General features: G+C 35.4%; 2 protein-coding genes and 4 non-coding genes across 7 annotated transcripts; 4 read left to right on the forward strand and 2 right to left on the reverse strand.

The window, feature by feature from the left end:
* Positions 1–181: 181 nt before the first annotated feature.
* Positions 182–8,716, reverse strand: wdr45b (WD repeat domain 45B). 2 transcript variants are annotated; one of them, XM_053510769.1, is made up of 11 exons: positions 8,694–8,716; positions 8,182–8,385; positions 7,528–7,602; positions 4,795–4,896; positions 4,134–4,221; positions 3,307–3,401; positions 2,423–2,613; positions 2,162–2,247; positions 1,959–2,018; positions 1,698–1,819; positions 182–1,458 (listed from the first exon to the last, which is right to left on the reverse strand). In XM_053510769.1, the coding sequence occupies exons 2-11, from the start codon at positions 8,246–8,248 to the stop codon at positions 1,352–1,354; spliced, it is 993 nt and encodes a 330-aa protein (XP_053366744.1). In that variant the 5' UTR covers positions 8,249–8,385; positions 8,694–8,716; the 3' UTR covers positions 182–1,351. The 2 variants fall into 2 exon arrangements, with proteins under 2 accessions (XP_053366744.1, XP_053366743.1); XM_053510768.1 differs by lacking the exon at positions 8,694–8,716 and having other exon boundaries at positions 1,959–2,060.
* A 120-nt stretch (positions 8,717–8,836) lies between these two features.
* Positions 8,837–8,909, forward strand: trnar-ccu (transfer RNA arginine (anticodon CCU)). The gene has a single exon. It is a non-coding gene; the product is annotated as a tRNA-Arg (tRNA).
* A 3,545-nt stretch (positions 8,910–12,454) lies between these two features.
* On the forward strand, positions 12,455–12,526 carry trnaq-cug (transfer RNA glutamine (anticodon CUG)). Its single transcript has one exon. It is a non-coding gene; the product is annotated as a tRNA-Gln (tRNA).
* Positions 12,527–12,829: 303 nt separating this feature from the next.
* Positions 12,830–12,901, forward strand: trnaq-cug (transfer RNA glutamine (anticodon CUG)). Its single transcript has one exon. It is a non-coding gene; the product is annotated as a tRNA-Gln (tRNA).
* A 201-nt stretch (positions 12,902–13,102) lies between these two features.
* mrpl58 (mitochondrial ribosomal protein L58) lies at positions 13,103–17,488 on the forward strand. The gene is made up of 6 exons (XM_053511797.1): positions 13,103–13,270; positions 13,879–13,909; positions 14,383–14,442; positions 14,563–14,645; positions 15,594–15,763; positions 17,256–17,488. Exons 1-6 carry the CDS (start codon positions 13,103–13,105, stop codon positions 17,338–17,340), a joined length of 597 nt encoding a protein of 198 aa, XP_053367772.1. The 3' UTR covers positions 17,341–17,488.
* Positions 17,489–17,992: 504 nt separating this feature from the next.
* On the reverse strand, positions 17,993–18,065 carry trnar-ucg (transfer RNA arginine (anticodon UCG)). Its single transcript has one exon. It is a non-coding gene; the product is annotated as a tRNA-Arg (tRNA).
* Positions 18,066–19,242: the final 1,177 nt, after the last annotated feature.

Below are 19,242 nucleotides of genomic sequence, written 5' to 3' on the forward strand. Positions count from 1 at the left end.
ACAACCGTATTTCATAATAAGTGGCTAACATAATAATAATATTTCAATAGACACCTGCATTGACAGTAATGTCCTTGGTAGTAGCTATTGTTAGTAAACATGTGACAACTGCTGGGCGTGACTACAGACCCTAATTACCCAATCAACACAAGCAGAGATCAAACAAATGATCATACAGTACTTGTTTTTACAATCGTGTTTAATTTGTTACAAGATACATTTGTGTTCTATGTATCCCTGTGTAACTCAGTCATAGCATACATTACAGCATGTTAAATGCTGCATTATGTGTGATCACTTGTACATATACAATCATGACAAAAGCATGAAATAAGCTAATTAACAAACTTAGAAAAGTAAAATATGAGCAAACAATTTAATGAATACAGTTCAAGCATACAGATGTTACGGTTGGGTACTTTAGTAGTATTTTTGCTGTCACAATAGTGGGGGGGGGGTTGATTTTATTTAACTAAAATAAATACGTTCAATATTTTTAAAGGCATACCAATCATTTGTCAAATTTCAAGTCAACCCTTTTATATTAATACCATATATTAGCAGCCCAAATTTGAACAATTATTATTTTAAAGATCAAAATCAAATTTTAATTAAACAGGAAGCTTCTCTCTGGCTTATGACTAATTATGAAAAGAACACGTGTAATACATTTATAGAACGCACATGGCTATGCACACACTATTAAAAGGTTTTAAGCAAATACTAATTTGTTCTGATAGATTAACTCTTAACACCTGTGATAAAATTCATGAAAAGTGCACATATACGTACTGTAAGTAACAACAAATGAAAAAAAAAAAAAAAACATATCTACACTGTAACTGTTGTTCTGTTGTACTATGCTAAATCGTTGCAGTTACATATGCCTGGCATTTTGTGTTTATACATCAGGTAAAACAAAACCTAAGGCTACCAGTATTATGCACATACATATTGTGACTGATGAGTAAGCATACACTCATCCTTCCTCTTCAGTAATGACAGAGGCACTGTCTAAAGTAGGTTAGTTAGTGGACAAATATTCTTCTAGCCAACTCTATACTTATAAAACAGCAGTTCTCGTGGAAGACCTTTTTAAAAAGTAACTGTTGTCATTCAAAAATAGTTTCCCTCTTCTTACGCCACCAATTGGCCGCAGTCAGTTTATTCATCCATCTCTCCAATGGTCAGAGTTTCTTTAAAAACTGGCTAGTGAGATTACAAATCTCTACATCCTCCTGCAACAGGGAGTCACTTTAGTCAGGAATGCCATAAACAGTTATTCCTCTGACATTCTTCAAATTTGGACATGTCAGGAAATGAAAAAAAAATCTATTGAATCCAAGAGTGCTTAGATCTTCTCATCGGTCATTTCCAAGAACTGAGCATATACATCCCTGGAACACTCCCCTTTTTGGTTGAACAGGAACTTGTAATAGCTGCCATCAGCACAAATGGCTGAATAAGGGAAGACAGAAAAAAAGTAAAAGTTAATATGTTTTCAGTAAATTAGCAAACTCTTTGCGATGGAAATGATTTACCACAAATTCTTAATTCACTGTTTGTAAACTAGACTCTTCAATGAGCCTGTATTTTTTTCCCCCAGGCCAGGAAGGAGATTTTCATATTATTATGCCATACCTGATTAGTTCATTTTTAACTAAAGGCTGCTAAATTAACACACATCTTCTCTTTACCTATGACTGCATTGGGTTCAGTTCCAAAGGCACAGACACAGGGTGAGCCAGATGGGACCTGGAACTTTGAGAAACTCCACTTGGAGCTGAAATACTTAGGCAGAAAACTGGCAGAAGCCAAGCTGTGGAAAAAAAAAAAAAAAAAAAAAAGCAACACAGCTATAGGTAAGGAGCAAAAAATCTACAACCAGACAGACGTAACAACTTGTTACATGTGCCTAACAAAATATGCAGCAAATGCCTTCAAATTTTGAAACAAACCTTGATTGCTTGTTCCTTTTGGGATCCTCTGCAGCAAATATATGGACAGTCCCATGGTCACTTGACACACAGATGAGAGATGCATCCTGGTTAAAGTTAATGCTACAAGAAAACACATTAAAGGCATTAAATTTTTACTTACTATGGACCCCTGGCCATGGTTTGGAGTAATGTTTAACAGCATACAATAACTGCCGACTCACCAATATATGTTTGCCGTCTGCGACCCTCGTCTTAACTCCTGAATTAAATGACCTGCAGATGTATCAAATATTCTGATCAGAGTCCCCTGAAGAAATGAAAACCAAGTTAGAACATAAACATCTAAACTCCAGCAAACATCTTAAACTCTTAATTTAAATTTAATTGTAGTTTTGTGATAAAAAAAAACTTGATAATAGAAAAGAACATCACAAGTTTAAATTCTCCATGCTGGTTCCAGTACTCCTACTTGCGATTCTCACTTTTTCTGAAGCTGTAGCTATCCGTGTGCCCTGGAGGTTGAGGGCAATACAACACAGAGCTCCCTCATGGGCAGGAATGTCCACCGGGGGCCTCTCTGTGTTGGCCAGGTCTACTATCTGCACATGTCCAGAGTGGGTGCCAGGGAATGCTAGCAAAGAATTGTTGCTGTTTGGACAAAGAACACACAAACCTGCAAAGATAATTTTAAAAAATGCATCTTAAAATGTTATAGAAAAAAATTAATTAGACCTGTAACCTCACCAACATACGAGATAAGAATGAGCCTTATTATAGGTAACAAATGGACATAAACCAAGACATTCATAAAACATTGTTCACATAAAACTGCAATATTTTCAAAAATCCCGGTTGAGACTATATTCATATCCTTAAAAAGCTTGCCAGTTTGTTTAAATCTGCACCAAAGAAAACTCGCTAAAATTACCCTTGATTGTTCAGCTCTATATGATTTTATGATTCTATATGACGCTGATTTCATACGTGACTTAATCTATCAAGATTAATTTGGGGTCACCCATAGCAGACACTTGGTCTGCACACAGGTCCTACGCCGGATGCCCTTTCTGACGCTACCCTCCCATTTTCCCCAGGCTTGGGACCAGCACTGCACTGTCTGGAAATCGAACCTGGGCCTTTCGCATGGCCCAATCAATCTCAAACAACAGAAACGCTGTCATATTTAAATAGAAATAGTCTGTAAGACCTGTGTATTTTATGGAGCTTTGTTTTGTGGGCATGATTGTATATCGCCTGTGCCGTAAACATGAATTATAAGTCACAGGTGATTGACATTTATCAGCATACACATGAGTACTAAAAAAACAAAACAAAAAAAAAAAAACAGAATGAACCAGAGCCATACCTTTAGGGTTGTAGCATGTTTCAAAGACATGCAGCTGATGAGGGTTGTGTGTGAAAGTAAAGACTTTGATCATTGAATCCAGGACCACTACAATTCTGGAAAAGAAGATGATTCTGGTTTTGATATCTAAAATAATAACAGCAGTGACATCTAAATATACAATAATGGACAAGGTTACAGTTGTTTCAGCTGAAAATTTAACACAGAATTTGCCTCAGTGTCACTGTCCAAATTGCTGTACTAAGAGTTTGCACTCATTCTTATGCCTTAATTATCTCATTCTTCTTATTAATTTGATATAATAAGAAGCACTTGACAACAGCAAAAATAAATACAAACATCAATTCAGTTTAATTCTGATCACAATGTTTGGCTTCATTAATTAAAAATAATGCAATTTTGGATGAGCTTATCTGATAAGGTCAATGTTAGACACTGGTTAAATAAAAAAATTACTTGCTTCTGATTTATCTATCAAAATCGCATGGTTGATAAAAATTAATTCTTATTTGTTTAACGTTTTTACACATTTAAAGGAGTCTTGTGCAATGTCACGTGATGATGAATTTAATGCTTTAAGGAAATGTAGCCAGGATTATGTTTCCTTTCCACAAGAGTCATGTAAATAGCTACGGTCACTAAATTGTGTGAGGTAGGTAGACTTTTTCCTGACCCGCGGTCATTATTTTGCAATAAGTTGAAAAAAGGGCTTTAATTATATTGAAAAAATAAACATTTATTTAAAGTTAATCAATTTATTAATAAAAAAAGTAAATGGCACCTTTAAACAAGAGCTTGAACTTAACATGTAAAAGTAAAGGGAATACCTGTCTCTTCGTAGTTTAACAGCTTTGACTTCTGTGGAAAACTCAATCTCAATCACAGTCTTTTTCTTAAGGTCATCCCAGATCATAACTAGAAAAAAAAAAAAGATAAAACATACATACAAAAATATTTATTGGGGAAGGACTGCATGATTTAAAACAAAAGCTTTTTTTTTTAATAAATCAAAGTCAAATTCCTGTTCAATTCTTCTCTTATCTCTATGATCAAATTCACATTTGACTGTAGGATATGTAAATTTGAGATTTAATCAGCACTTTTTTTTTTTACATCTGAAGCTGAATGCACCGTTGCAAGTCTTTATGTACATTATATGTAGTGAAGTGATATGAAATATGAGAGGTCCTGTGTAGATGCACTGGGTTAAAGACATGGATAAGGATGTGGTTGCCTCTGGTATGCAAACGCACAGCTGAGATATTTAAAAACTCTTGAATATCACTGTAGATCATTTCATTGATGTCTCTAAACAACATTAATTAAAAATGCCCAGTGTGTTTGCCTTCAGCCAAAAAAAAAAATCCTTACTGCACTATTACTATTAACTTCTACAAACAAATATCCTTAAATTCATTAATAAAATTTCAATAATTATTTTGAACATCAAATTAATTGTAATGTTTTATATTGTGTAAAAGAACATACCTTTATTAGGTGGGTATTTGGGTTTCTTGCCTCCTCCGACAAGTGCAAGGTAGTTGCATCGAAATAGCATCTCAACATGCCCGACTCCACCCTCAAGAAATTCTGTAAGCCAAATACAACTTAAATTAAAATCACAGGACAACATTTTGAGCAGTAGTGATCTATCAAATGACAGTAATCAACTCCATGCTATAATGGTTCACAAATGGACAGTAGCACCATTGGGATGTTGCATCTCGCCGAGTCCCACGTGATATACAGCATAATTACATTAGCTATCTGTCAAAGCATGGGTAAAAGGTCTGTACAAAGCATCTGCCCGACAAAAAACACATTTAAAACCAGTCACATAAGCAATTTCGGAAAGAAAACATCTGATGATGTTATGTCATCTTTAAAAACTATTTGGCTCCTTAATAATTGCTTTTTAGTTGTTCCAGATCGCATCTAACCCATCTGTGATCTTTTATTTATGGCTACAAAGCTAACTAGCTCCTAACTCAAAGCTAAAATGCCAAATCGCTCTCGAACATCTGGCTTGATGTATGGATTGTACACTCTAGCACAATAGATTTCCATTTAACTCTATTTGAGGTTTAACCCTGGAATCCGGAAATTAAAGAAGCTGATATTCTAAATTGGAATAAGTGGAAATATAAAAAGAGACTTAGAAAATTGAAAAGACTGTCCACCACCTCCATGTTTTGTTCTCCTTACCTAATTTAAAACTACTTTTCACCCCTATTAATTACACTGATTGTCAGTCACTAGCTCTGCCAGTCATGCTTAGTTATTTCCAACAGTTGTGGAAGGAAATGTGTTGGTGGACCAAAATAACTAGATAAATAAAGGAAAGTCATAATCTGTTGATTGTAAATGATGTTTGCAGACACACATATACTGTATATCTCGTGTGATACTCTCTCATGTGGTATTGCTTATTTATTACTTAATAAATATTGTAAAAACAATTTATATTTCCATAAAATAGACAGACAAAAATTTCATCGTTGTCTGTTCGAATGTCTGAGGGGGAAAAAAACAAACATATTTTTCAAAAATTCTATAGGCTAATAATCTCAACAGTGTGTGGATATTTCTGTCTGCAGCCCACATCAGAAATGTTTGTCTTTAAAATTGAACAGTGTTATTGTTATAACAGACACAGCATAGAAATAAAACCGTATATGATTAACAAACTTTATGCTGTCCTTTACAGTGGTATTGCATGTTTGTTAAAATGTACCATTCACATTTCACATTCACTAAGGCTGTGAAAACCTGCCCATCATACACACACACGGAATGTGCCCATTCCAACACCATGGCAATTAAGACAGTTTTGCCATTATATCCGCTGTTATAACAACCTCTGTTTTTCTGGGAAGGCTTTCCTCCACATTTTAGACCACAGCTGTGGGGATTTTTGCCCATTCACTCCTACAAGAGCATGTGAGGTACTGAAATCAGACAAGACATGAAGAACCCTGAGAACCCTACCGTATGTTAGGTTGTGGTCAGGACTCTGTGCAGGACATTCAAGTTCTTTTACACCAAACTTGGAAAAATATATAAAGTATTATCATGCTATAACTAGTTTACCCTTTTAGTTTTAAGGAAATTGCAGTACTACAGCATACAAAGGCACTGCAGACAAATGTGCACTTCCAACTTTGTGACAGTGGTTTGGGGAAGACCCACATATGGGTGTGATGGACAGGTGTCCATATACTTTAGGCCATATAGTGAATATTTACTAAACCAGAGCAAAAAGGGACAGAAATTAAGACTTCGCACAACAGGCTTTAAGCTTAGGAAAATTTTAAGTAACAGTTTACAGTAAACCTGCTAAATGTAAACTTAGTAAACCCAAGTTCCTTGCACTTGTATTTTTAAAACACTGGAGTGTTACAAACAAGACCAGTCCTCTCAAACATGGTGGGCGGATTATTTACAAATCTTACAACTACAGCATGGTTAAGATACTTAAAAGAGAGAGAGAGGTGTGTGTGTGTGTGTGTGTGTGTTATGAGCTTACACTGGAAAATCATGTGCTGGACAGTAGACTGCGTTTTGTAACTTCCTTATACACACTACCAGTCAAAAGTTTGGACACACCTTCTAATTCCATGGTCTTCCCTGTTTTTTTTTGTTATTTATGCACTGTAAAACAATGCTGAAGGCATCCAATATATGCGATAATCTCCAATGGACTGTTAATATTGAGATGTGTCTGCTACTTATGATCTGTATAGTCTTCATAACGGCTATAATCTGAGGTGCTGTTTGTTAATTGGTAATTTTTGAGCCTGGTAACTATAAATAAACTTCTCCTCTGCAGCAGAGGTAAGTTTTGTTTTTGCTTTCCTGAGATGGTCCTCATGACAGCCAGATTCATCATGGTACTTCCTTAATGGGGTTTGTAAATGCATCTGACAATATATTCTTGCAAGACGTTTTTGAGAACAGCTGACTTTTATGTCTTAAAACAACAACTGACTGGCATTAGGTACCCAAGTACCTAATGTCATGGTGTGTTATTTAAAAGTTTTTGAAAATCCAGTATTTTTCTAGAATGTAAAAAATAAATTCAAACTTTTGACTAGTACTGTGGCTTTCCACATATTTTTAAATTATGCTGTTAATAGAGTGGTGTAAAATATGATCTGCAGCAGTAAAAGTGATGGTCATTTTAGTGATGTATCAGGTCACGTGTTAATCAGCAGCAGTCACCTTGCTTTTCTTTTTCTTTAAGAGGATCTGTGTTGTACACCCTGAAGCCATTTTCCATCCCGCATGCAAAGCATCCTATAAAAACAGAGAGGAAAAATATTAATAAATGTGTACAGAACTATATATTTAATTCTAATGAAAAAAAAAAAAAAACTCCTGCTGTGGAGAAATGACTGTTGTTATTGATGTTATATGTTTTCCAGGTTGACAAATATTCGGATGTCAGATTATCATAATAGCTTTAGCCTGCTCCTAATTTTGCTCACGTCATGTTGTTGGTAAAATTAATTCTTAATAAAATAAACATATTAGTAATATAAACAAGCCAAATGTAGCCAGTTAGCTACCTAGCTACAAAACAAATCAGGAACTAATCGAGGTGCTATTGAAAATGCGGAAAAGACAACTTTAACAACCATTATTGTTTATTTTCCTATTTTTTCTTTCCTATTTCATTATATAAAACAGCAAATGGCTGGTATATATAATCCGAACTATACACCCATCTTCACTAAACCGACCACAAACTATTAGCCAGCTTGCTAACGGAGCAACTGCTAGCTGTCGCCTTCGCAACATAGCCATGTTGACGTTAGCTAGCCTAGCCTAGACAAGCTTAGCTAACTCATCAGGAACCACACAAAAAAATCCTACCATGATCTTGGTTGAATCCAGCATACAGAAGTCCATTTCCGTGAGGATTGGATGGCAGTAAATTCATGGTGCGCGTACGTTGTTGAGCCCGAAACTGTCAAAATCGGATACTTAAGTTGTTTAACCCAAAAGACAGCATTCCTCAAGGCTCTGGAGGATCATCGAGCGCTCCTATCCACTGCTCCCTCCTTCCTCGGCAGGAAGCTTAAAACATGGGCAAACAACCACAGGGAAAATAATCAACGAGAGCTACGGATTATAGACATTTTGTTTAAAAATAACCTAACGTTTCGTTTAAACCGCCTTATTTTAAAGTTTTTGTTTTTAAATACAAAAATTAAATGCGTTTTTATAGAATAATTGTGTCGAAATGAATAATATATATATATATATATATATATATATATATAATCATTTAAATATATATATATATATATATATATATATATAATCATTTAAATATATATATATTTAATTTACGATGGTTATAAGTTATAAAACACGGTCTTTACCTATAGCACCTATCATGTGCAAATATTAGCGTTGGTGTTCTACGTATCCTGGTTTAAGTAACGTTGTCGGTAAAATATAAAATAAAGCTGAAGAAAAGAAAATGAGTCATTTATAGAGATTCAAAGTGATGTGTCTACCTAAAGCCCCAGTGGCCTAATGGATAAGGCACTGGCCTCCTAAGCCAGGGATTGTGGGTTCGAGTCCCATCTGGGGTGTGGTTAAATTTTCAAAAATTATTCACTTTATTTATTTTATTTGTTATGAACATTAAATGTGTGACTGTAGAGAATTCACAAACTGTGACCACTGAAAAGCCTAATAACCTAAAATGTTTTTGTATTGTTATCATAGTAACATTATGGCACATCACATCTTGTAGTAATCTTACATCATGCTTCACTGTCCCTCTCTGCCCTCTGGACCTGTCTGACTTGTCCTGGTGCCCCGCTTCTGGGTGGAGATAACAACTCCAATAACAACTCGGTCTCCTTATTAACTTGAACTCCTGTTGTATTAAATTTTCAACTGTCTAACACAGTAGGACTGCAGATCAATCCTTGTTATCTGTTATCACCCAAATGAGGATAGGTTCCCTGTTGAGTCTGGTTTCTCTCCAGTTTTCTACCTATTGCTATCTCAGGGAGTTTTTCCTTGCCACTGTAACCCTCGCCTTTCTCATCATGGATAATTTTGATTCATACAAATTTTTCACATTTCATACAAATTTCCATAATTTCCTTTTAAAAGCGCTATAATAAATAAAATTGAATTAAATTAAATTGAATTTATTTTACTGTTGCCTCATTATTGTACAGCCCTCAAGCCCATCAGCAAACGACCTGCATTTAAAAAAAATGACTTATCTTTCTTCCTTTATTTGTATGTCTCACTTTGTATTTTATAAATTCAGTAGGGAAAATAATCATTTGATCCACTGCAGATTTTGTAAGTTGGGCAAACTTACAAAATCTGCAGGGGATCAAAAAATTATTTTTAAATATATAAAAAAAAAATACGAAAACATAAAAAGGTCTATAACCTTAACATAGGTTTATTGTAAAGGATAGAGACAAAATATCAACCAAAAATCCATGCATTGCATTTCATTGAGTAAAATAAGCATTTAATCCTGACCAACCATCAATAATTCTGGTTCCCACATCCTGGCTATGTGCTCATGTGGTACACAGATTCATTTTAAAAGGTGCTCCAACAGAGTTGTCCCTAAGCCACTTCTTGTTGGAAGGTGAGCCTTCTGTTCATTCTGAGGTCCTAAGGGCTATGGACAAGGTTTTCATAGAGGATATTTTTGTACTTTGCTCAATTCAACTTTTCGTCAATCCTGACCAGTGTCCCAGTCCTTGCTGCTGAAAATCAACCCCACAGGATGATGCTGCCACCACCATGCTTCACTGTAGGTTTTCATGTGTTTGGCACTGAGGAGTGGCTTCCGTCTAGTCACTCTGCCATGGAGCTCAGATCGGCGAAGGGCTGCAGTAATTGTTGTCCTGGAACTTTGTCCCATCTCCACACAGGATCTTTGGAGCTCAGTCAGAGTGACTACTGGGTTCACTTCTCTTATTTAGGCACCTATCCCCTGATTGGGTAGTTTGACCAGGTGACTAGTTCTTGAAAAACTCCTGGTTCTGCCAAACCTCTTTCATTTAAGATTATACAGGCCACTGTGATCAGATCTGTGCCTTGCAATCTCTGAGCTTTATACAGTTCCTTTGACCAGTATGCATTGTCAGCTGTAAGGCCTTCTATATATAGTGTTTGCCTTTCCAAATCACACAGCAGATTGTTTAAAATTCCAGTAGAAGCAATCACTACACACCAGTCCTACTTGCAAATGAACATACAACAGACATTGCTTTCAATCCTCCAAATGTATGTAAGACACAGAAGGAAGTACACTGCCTGGCCAAAAAAAAGTCACATTGCACCTCAATTCTTACCTTGATGCACACATCGCTCTGGAAAGTGGTTTTCTTATGGCCTATGCCTAAGTATAAACTTAAAAGCAGGCCTGTAGACAGGGGGGTTCGGGTGGTTCGAACAACCCACCCCCCACTGCCAAAGGTCCAAAATTATTTTTATTATATATATTTTTTTTAAACAGATTAAAATTGTTGGGCATTATTTAAAATAACACTTTATTACAAAACAATTTACAAAAAAAAAAAAAACGCGACATGTGACAAGTCTGCGCAGCAACTGACGTTTTTTAAATTTGTGAGGCGGCATCCAGTGGTGTATAATATGGGTCGAAAAAAGCAGGAGAAATGGAAGAGAAAGCAGGCAGCAGCATCATTATCGCAGAATATTGAACATATGTTCAAAAAGACTGCCAAACAGAGTAAGTCTGTTACTACCTTAAGATCAAATTGCTAACGCTAGTTAAGTGGTAGCTAATCGTCGACCCCACATCACACACAGAATAGTTCTCTTGTGCCTTTTCTTGAGCAATCTGAATGGCTATGACAAGTCTGTAACATCTTAAATAAACATTAACAGACAGTAGCCTATCTGATGGATCTTTGAATTTATTATGTTAAAAATGTTAATCCATCAAAAAAGAAAAGAAAGAATGACGAGTTCAATGCGTAAACAAACCTGCTTGACCATGCATAGTATTGGGATTTATTAACATTTTATTTTGAATTAATAAATTATTATATTAAATTAGTAAATGTATTAAATTATTCTATTAACCATAGGCGATGCTGTCTAGTGTCTATACGCGGTGTAGACAGCATTCGAATGAAGTTTATTATGAATAATTGTTACATAAAACATAAAATAAAATAAGCCCACAAAAATATCTTATATGTAAATATAAATGTCTTATAAATACATTAACTGATTGTCTTTCCCCCGTAATATTTGTAGTTTATTATTATTAGATAATTATTGGTAATATTTTTCAAAAGCATGCACATTATGATACCAGCAGACAAGCTAATCCAGCACATGTCACTAAAATGCAGTATTTAAACCTCCTAATGAAATACAAAATAAGTAAATACTTAAATACAAAATACTGAGAAAAAAGGTCCACTTTTCAACCCAGGCTACAGGCTGGCTCTGATGCGCTTGCCAAGCAAGAAACCAACACACCTGCCCATATGACAGTGTTTGAATGTTCTTTCTAATTTATTCACAGAAGAAAAGGATTTTAAATCCTAAGTTATTTCCTGAGTGATTAAGCACAAGAGTGTCATATCCATCTGTTACTTCTTAACTTGCATGTTATGTGGAATGTTATGTGGAAATCCTGGAAACACATAAGAAGCAACAGGGCAACTTCCAAATTAAAAAAGGTAGCTAAAACATGCAGTTTCTGAAATGTCCACTGGAAGCTCACTCCAAAAGTGAGTCAATTCCCACAGTCCTCCATATGCTAAAAGGTCCAACTTACTAAGAGAAATATGTTTACAGCATAGGTACAAAAACAAAACAAAAAATTGCTTGTGTAGGAGCTGACACAGGACAACATGTAGGGTACGAGTTCGTTCAAATACAAAGTAATGTTAGCATGTAAATGCTAATCCACCTTAGTATTTTAGCTATGTTAAAGCTAAACTACGTAGGTGGGTTGTGGTAACTGGAAAGTATGGCATCCAGGATAAAGACATTTCTGTTGATGAATAAATCAAGTAGTAAATTAAATCCCATATGTTTAATTTGATTGTGACACACTGATCGTATGTATAATGAAGTGTATGTATAATGGCGAAAATCTTTAATTTTTTCATGTGGTTCCATGGTGTAATGGTTAGCACTCTGGACTCTGAATCCAGCGATCCGAGTTCAAATCTCGGTGGAACCTGTCTTTTCCTTATCACAAAGAAATATTGTATATTGTCTTTATTAAAATAGCTCATCATTCAGTTAAGTTGTTGTAGCTTGATTTATAAAAGCATATTTCTATTAAATAGTTATTTAGTTAATTATTAGTGAAATAGGCAATTATGTACCATTTATGGCACTCCATTACGTTATCATCGTATTACTTTTTGCACTGAACCTCATACACACGTGTTCAGTAAAAATACTGTATACAACTTGAAGTCATACGAATGTATTAAACCTAACTCTAGGCAGGCCTATGACCACTGACGCGTTATTAATTGGTTCCATGGTGTAATGGTTAGCACTCTGGACTCTGAATCCAGCGATCCGAGTTCAAATCTCGGTGGGACCTACCGGAATTTAGTTTAAATCTGTAATCACATGGGGAAAAAGCTACCTTCCTTCAGTTATAGGTAGTTTTTCTTCCGCAGACTTATTCAAGGCAATACAACACGTTTATTAGACATATTACGAGTATTTTTTAATTTAGCAATACTGTATTCACACACACGTACACTACCCGGAAGTAGTATGGAGCCTCCTTGGGGTCAATATGGCGGCTCCCGTAACAGCATGTTTATGTTTCTGGCGTTCTGTACAGGTTGCAAACGGGGCGCAGCTCACATGTAAAGTATTCTCCAGAATAAACTGCGATACAGTATTAATTCGCCGTTTTGTGCTTGATCATAAATTCTCGACCAAGCACTCGGATGATTCACAGGTAGGTCTAGTAACACAACCGTGGCCAAATGTTTTTAGAATGACACAAATAATTGATGAATGGCTTCAAGTTGCTTTACTGTTGGCATGACAGGGCTTAATGTAGCGCTCACAGCTCAGTCAACTTTGTGAGAATTAACTTTCTTGGGGACCCGAAAGCTTTCTTCACAACAATTGAATCTCTCTTGAAGATTTGATAAATAGCTGATTTAGGTACGATCTTACTAGCAGCAATACCCTTTATTTTGAATCACTTTTTGTGCAGTGTGATGATGGCTGCATGTGTTTCCCTGCAAGGTAACCATGGTCAAGGAAAAAAAAAAAAAATTATTTCAATCAGCACCCTCCTTTTAAAGCTTCCAGTCAGTTATTCGAACTCAGTAAGCATAATGAGTGATCTCCAGACTTGTCCTCATCAACCATCTTACTGATGTTAACAAGAGAATCACTGGCATGATGTCAGCTGGTATTTTTGTGAAAGGTGTAAAATGCGATGGAAATGTTTTTTTTTGTTTTTGTTTTTTGGCGGGGGGGGGGGTGTTCATTTTAATGGCAAAGAGGTACTTTGTAATTAATTTAAATTCATCTGATCACTCTTACTTTCAACAGGGTGATCGGACTGCTGAGAACATCCCAGTGGGTATGTAAGTGTTCATCACAATGTGACTTCTTGCTGCTATGTTTACTACCTCAACATCATATTTTATGTTCTGATATGTTGTTGTCACACTGTCACTTTGTTGTTGCTTGTTTGCACATTTGCACGTGCACTTTATGTTGTCTGTTGTCTGTAAAACCTGTAGATAGTCTTTCTTAGTTAGTTAGTTTTTGTTAATTTATGTTGTAATTTATGTTAGGACTATCTGTCTTGTCTCTGCTAGCCAGCTAACTAGGCCTCTTAGTTAGCTAGTTTAGCTTCTCTGTTAATTTATGTTGTAAGTTTATGTTGCATGTAGCACCTTGGTCCTGGAGGAACGTTGTTTCGTTTCACTGTGTACTAACTGTATATGGTTGAAGTGACAATAAAGCCAACTTGAACTTGAACTTGACTAAGAGCTCAGAAGCTTTGTGTTTTAACTTTTAACTGTTTTAAACTACATTGTCTTATTCCAGATAAACTTCAAATAACTTACAGTAGGAGCAGTGGACCAGGAGGTCAACATGTAAACAAAGGTTGTATCATAAGTGTTTAACTGGTCACCTTGTGAAATATTTATTATGTTTATTTTTTTTTTTTTTTTTTTGTGCAAGCCTCACAAACCATGGTTTTATTTATCTGCTGTTTTCTCTTAGTCAACACAAAGGCAGAGGTTCGGTTTCATGTTCAGACAGCAGACTGGATTCCAGAGGAGGTGAGAAAGGAGATCGTCTTAAAGGTGGGCAAAGATACAACGGCATTGTCTGTCTCCACATATATGGATAAATGGCTAATTTGGTTCCTAAAGTAGTCCAGTGTAAACTACAAACATTTTTATATACACTGATCAGCCATAACATTAAGGTTTTGAAGTTGCTCTGACCCAGTTGTCTAGCCATTACAATTTTGCCCTTCTCATTTTCGATATTTCAGTAAAATGGTGACTAGAAATACCAACTGGGATATATTAGGCAGCAAGTGAACCTTTTTTTCCCTCTGAGGTCGATGTTATAGAAGCAGAAAAAAATAGGCAAGCATAAGGATTTGAGTGATTTTGACAAGAGCCAAATTGTGATGGCTGGAGGACTGCGCCAAAGCAACTCCAAAACACCAGCTTTTGTGGGATGTTTCCAGGCTGCAGTTGTCAGGGCATACCAAAAGTGATTCAAGGAATGAAACTAAGTGACAGGGTCATGGGTGGCCAAGGCATGCTGATGTACATGGGGAGCGAAGGCTGGCCCGTGTAGTTTGATTCAATAAAGTTGAATCAAATTAATGAAAAGGTTAATGCTGGTTGTGAAAGGTGTCAGAACACAGAGTGCATCACTGTTAAGGTGGGGAACTACTCAATATTAGGTAGGTGGTCATATTTTTATGGCTAATCTGTGTGTATACAAGCATATTTACCTATATTGTACCTACACATTTTTCATATAAACACATAATATTTAAATTCTATTCATAATTTTTGGTTAGCTAATTTTCAGTTGAGATACAGTGGGTAATTGTAGATGGCTAGTCACAAACATTGTAAATAAATAAATATTTCATGAAGCAAGTCCATGCCCTAAGACATCAGTTATATCTGTGCATCATAGATATCGGTATCTTGGTTTATGTTATTAAAAATGTTTTTATTTTTTATTTTATTTTTTTTATTTTGCTTCACTTTTATCTGCATTTACAGAACAAAAGCCGAATAAATAAAGCTGGTGAGTTAATAGTAACTTCAGAGGTGAGCAGAAGCCAGCAGAGGAATCTGAATGACTGTGTACAGAAAATCTCTGAGATTATTAGTGAAGCCAGTCAGCGACCACCAGAGCCATCAGAAGAGGATCTTGCCCTGAGGGCTGAAAGGTGCATCTGACAAGATTCACAAAATCATTAATCAAACTTATCAAAATAACCAGTCTTGAGGGAAATAAAAATAACAATATACAGTATCTTGTGTAAATATTGAGCCTTTTTGGTAGAGGTTGTTTGGCCATGACTGGTGATCGGCTGATCAGCCTCAGATATAAACAAATCTGTACCGACTGAGCACAGAAGCTTACAAGCGGTGCAATAGAAACATGTTAATGGCTTTATGACATTTTTATGGTGTTGCATTATCAAAAATCATGTATGTTAAAGCCTTCGATCTTCCTTTTTCTACAAACTTTGTGAGTGAATTAGTTTTCAAACCAGCTCATTACACACACACCAGTCTCAATCTATTAAATTCTTTAAAAAATAATAATAGACTATTATTTAATTTATTATTAGTTAAATAGGCCATTATTTACTATACAGTATATGGTGCACACCATTACCTTATTATCGTATTACTTTTGTTTAACCGAGTCATCACAAATTTTGCACCTAACCTCATACACACTTATTCAGTTAAATACTGTATACTTAGCTTGATGTCATACGAATGTATGGTTTGATATGGCAGGCCTATAAAAGATATTAACACAAGTTCAAATCGCTTCTAACCCATGCGATTTGCTCAGTGGCAAGTTGAGTTTTGAGACTTTGGAGGTATTTGAGGAGGTAAAACTCCACTGCTTTCCTAAGGGTGGTACACACTATACTATTTACACATTTAAACAGTGATACGTGCTGCTCAGTAACCATGTAGGTTTTTTGGTTAAGTTAAACTCTCTTTTTTGAAGTTATTTTAAAATGTTTAGATTTAATCACTCATTAAACTTTAGAAATGTTAAAAAAGGTTTAAAATATCAAAAAATATATTATTTATATTGCATATTTATAGAATCACAATTTTAATCTAATCAGCACCTATGTGTCCTGCTAATTCCTACATTTTAGTTGTTTCTCTAATTAGTGAAATTTATTATTCTCTAGGTTCTTGCTGTAGTCCATATTCTTGAGATTCATATTCCAATTCAATGTAATATATTCAATTTAGTCTCACTGGCGATTATTTTTATATTTTTATATTTTTATATAATTGTTAATATGTATATATATGTAAACTTTAAAGCAATTTTTATAAGTCGCTCTGGATAAGAGCTTCTGCCAAATGCCTAAATGTAAATGTAAATGTTAATAAACAAACCATGAGTCATGCTTTTTAGGAACAGGCCCAAATTTGCTTTAAAATCTTCTTGGTCTTTATGATGCTTTATGTTACCTATATGTTGTATTTATATTAGGTTGTATAAATACATGTATATTTATAATAGGATCATGTAAATCTAACTGAATATAAATAAACTCTATTCTACTGTAGTTACGGCGATCTCTGTTCCAAAATGTTGAAAAATGTAAGGTTGAATACTGCACTTCTGTTGTTTTCAAACCTATTGACGTATGTATTCTTCATATTTTTTTCCCACAGGTTAGAAAAAAGAAATTTAGCAAGGCTCAAACAGAAAAGGATCCATTCTTCAACAAAGCAAGCACGGCAGGTTAATTTTGACTAGTTTAAAGCTGTAAATACTTATGTTTTCATAGTTTTAGAAGAGTCAGAATGTTCGACTGTGTCAAGCAAAGAAAACATGAAAAAATACTTTAACTTGGTTAAGAATTGTCCAACACAATATTAAAACCTGTCAGAAAAGTTCTAAAACATCGACTAAATAAAATCCTGAATGCTTGTGATCTTTTTTCCTGTCACTGTGTGCCTTTTTTTTTTTTAGACCTTGAATATCCTGTCATATATTTAAAGGAACTAATGAATCGTCTCCTAAGCAAAATGAATTATTTAATAGCTACATTTCTGTATATTGCTTATAAATGACACGTATCGGCATGAAATGGTTGGGTACAGACATTTCTACACAAAAATAATTTTATTTGCTGTAGTATTTGTACATGAGGGAGAAAAAAAAAAATAGCAGAGGATGGTTTCGATCCATCGACCTCTGGGTTATGGGCCCAGCACGCTTCCGCTGCGCCACTCTGCTGTATTTTGAGGATTGTCATGAATTGTATATAAGCCTGCTGGCATATATGAACTATTATCATTTGAGATTATAAATATAGTTAAGGATTATTACTACTTTTAAGAAATATAATGTTTGACACGTTCGTAAAAAAACAAAAAACGGTTTTAAAGGCTGTGCGCGAAAAAAGCGACCACGAAGGGACTCGAACCCTCAATCTTCTGATCCGAAGTCAGACGCCTTATCCATTAGGCCACGCGGTCACGATGGAAAACCCTGTTCTACAATGTCTATATAAATCTAGACCTTTTTAAAAAAATGTTTTTTTAAATTGAATATGTTACATTTAAGTTTAAAGTTATTCTCATAAATGAATATGATTTGTTGCATGCGAAACCCGGTGCACATTAAGAGCTCACTATGCTGAACAACTTTCACATTGCATGTCATGTGCTCTACTCAACAGGAAGTGAGTTACCGTAGTTTGTGTCGTTTGCAAAAAGCACCCAATTGAAGGATCCACGTGACGATGCCTTAAACTTATGCCAAAAAGTGGTTAATAACTTTGTGTGTGACATTATCTTGGGTGACACCATATTGAGAGACATTACACCCATTGACATTGTAATGATTTTTAAAGATAATTTACTCAGAGCTCTGGGTAAGACTTGAGTCCTTAAAACATGCAGCCATATTCAAGACGATATGCCGAACATCAAAAAGGGATAACCAAGGTGTTTTAACTGACACTGATACTGCGGATCTACTAGGATTTTCATGCACAATCATCTCTAGGGTTTACAGAGAATGATATGAAAAGGAGAAAATATTCAATGAGCAGCAGTTCTGTGGACAAAAATTTCTTTATGATGCCAAAGGTCAGAGGACTAGTCTAAATTTCTGATGCAACTATTAGAACATGGGGTAAGAATCTGATGTAAACCAAATGGAAGCACAGAACTATCCTGCCTTGATCAACAGTACCTGGCACACTTTGGGCCCATTAGTACCAGTCCAGTTGGGCATCGTTGGAATGTCGCAGTGTATCTGAGTATTGTTGCTGACCATGTCCATCCCTTTATGACCACAGGTTAATGTGCCATGTTACAAACTTAAAATCATTTCAACTTTTTTTTTTTTACTTAAATGGCCTCCACAGACACCAGATCTCAATCCAGTAGATCACCTTTTGAATTGTGGTTGAACGGGATATTTGTATCGCGTAGATGAGAACTCTGCATAACTGTGTGATGCTATCATGTCAACATGGACAAAATTCTCTAACAAATTTTTATAGCAATTTGTTGAATGCATTCCATGAAGAATTAAGGCAGTTCTGAAGGCAAACATGGTCCAACCCAGTACTAGCAAGGTGTACTAGTGGACAGCGAGTCTATATATATATATTTTTTTTGTCAGTTTATTATTAGGATGAAGATT

Source organism: Clarias gariepinus, chromosome 14 (assembly GCF_024256425.1).
Source record: "Clarias gariepinus isolate MV-2021 ecotype Netherlands chromosome 14, CGAR_prim_01v2, whole genome shotgun sequence".
NCBI classification, from domain to species: Eukaryota; Metazoa; Chordata; class Actinopteri; order Siluriformes; family Clariidae; genus Clarias; species Clarias gariepinus.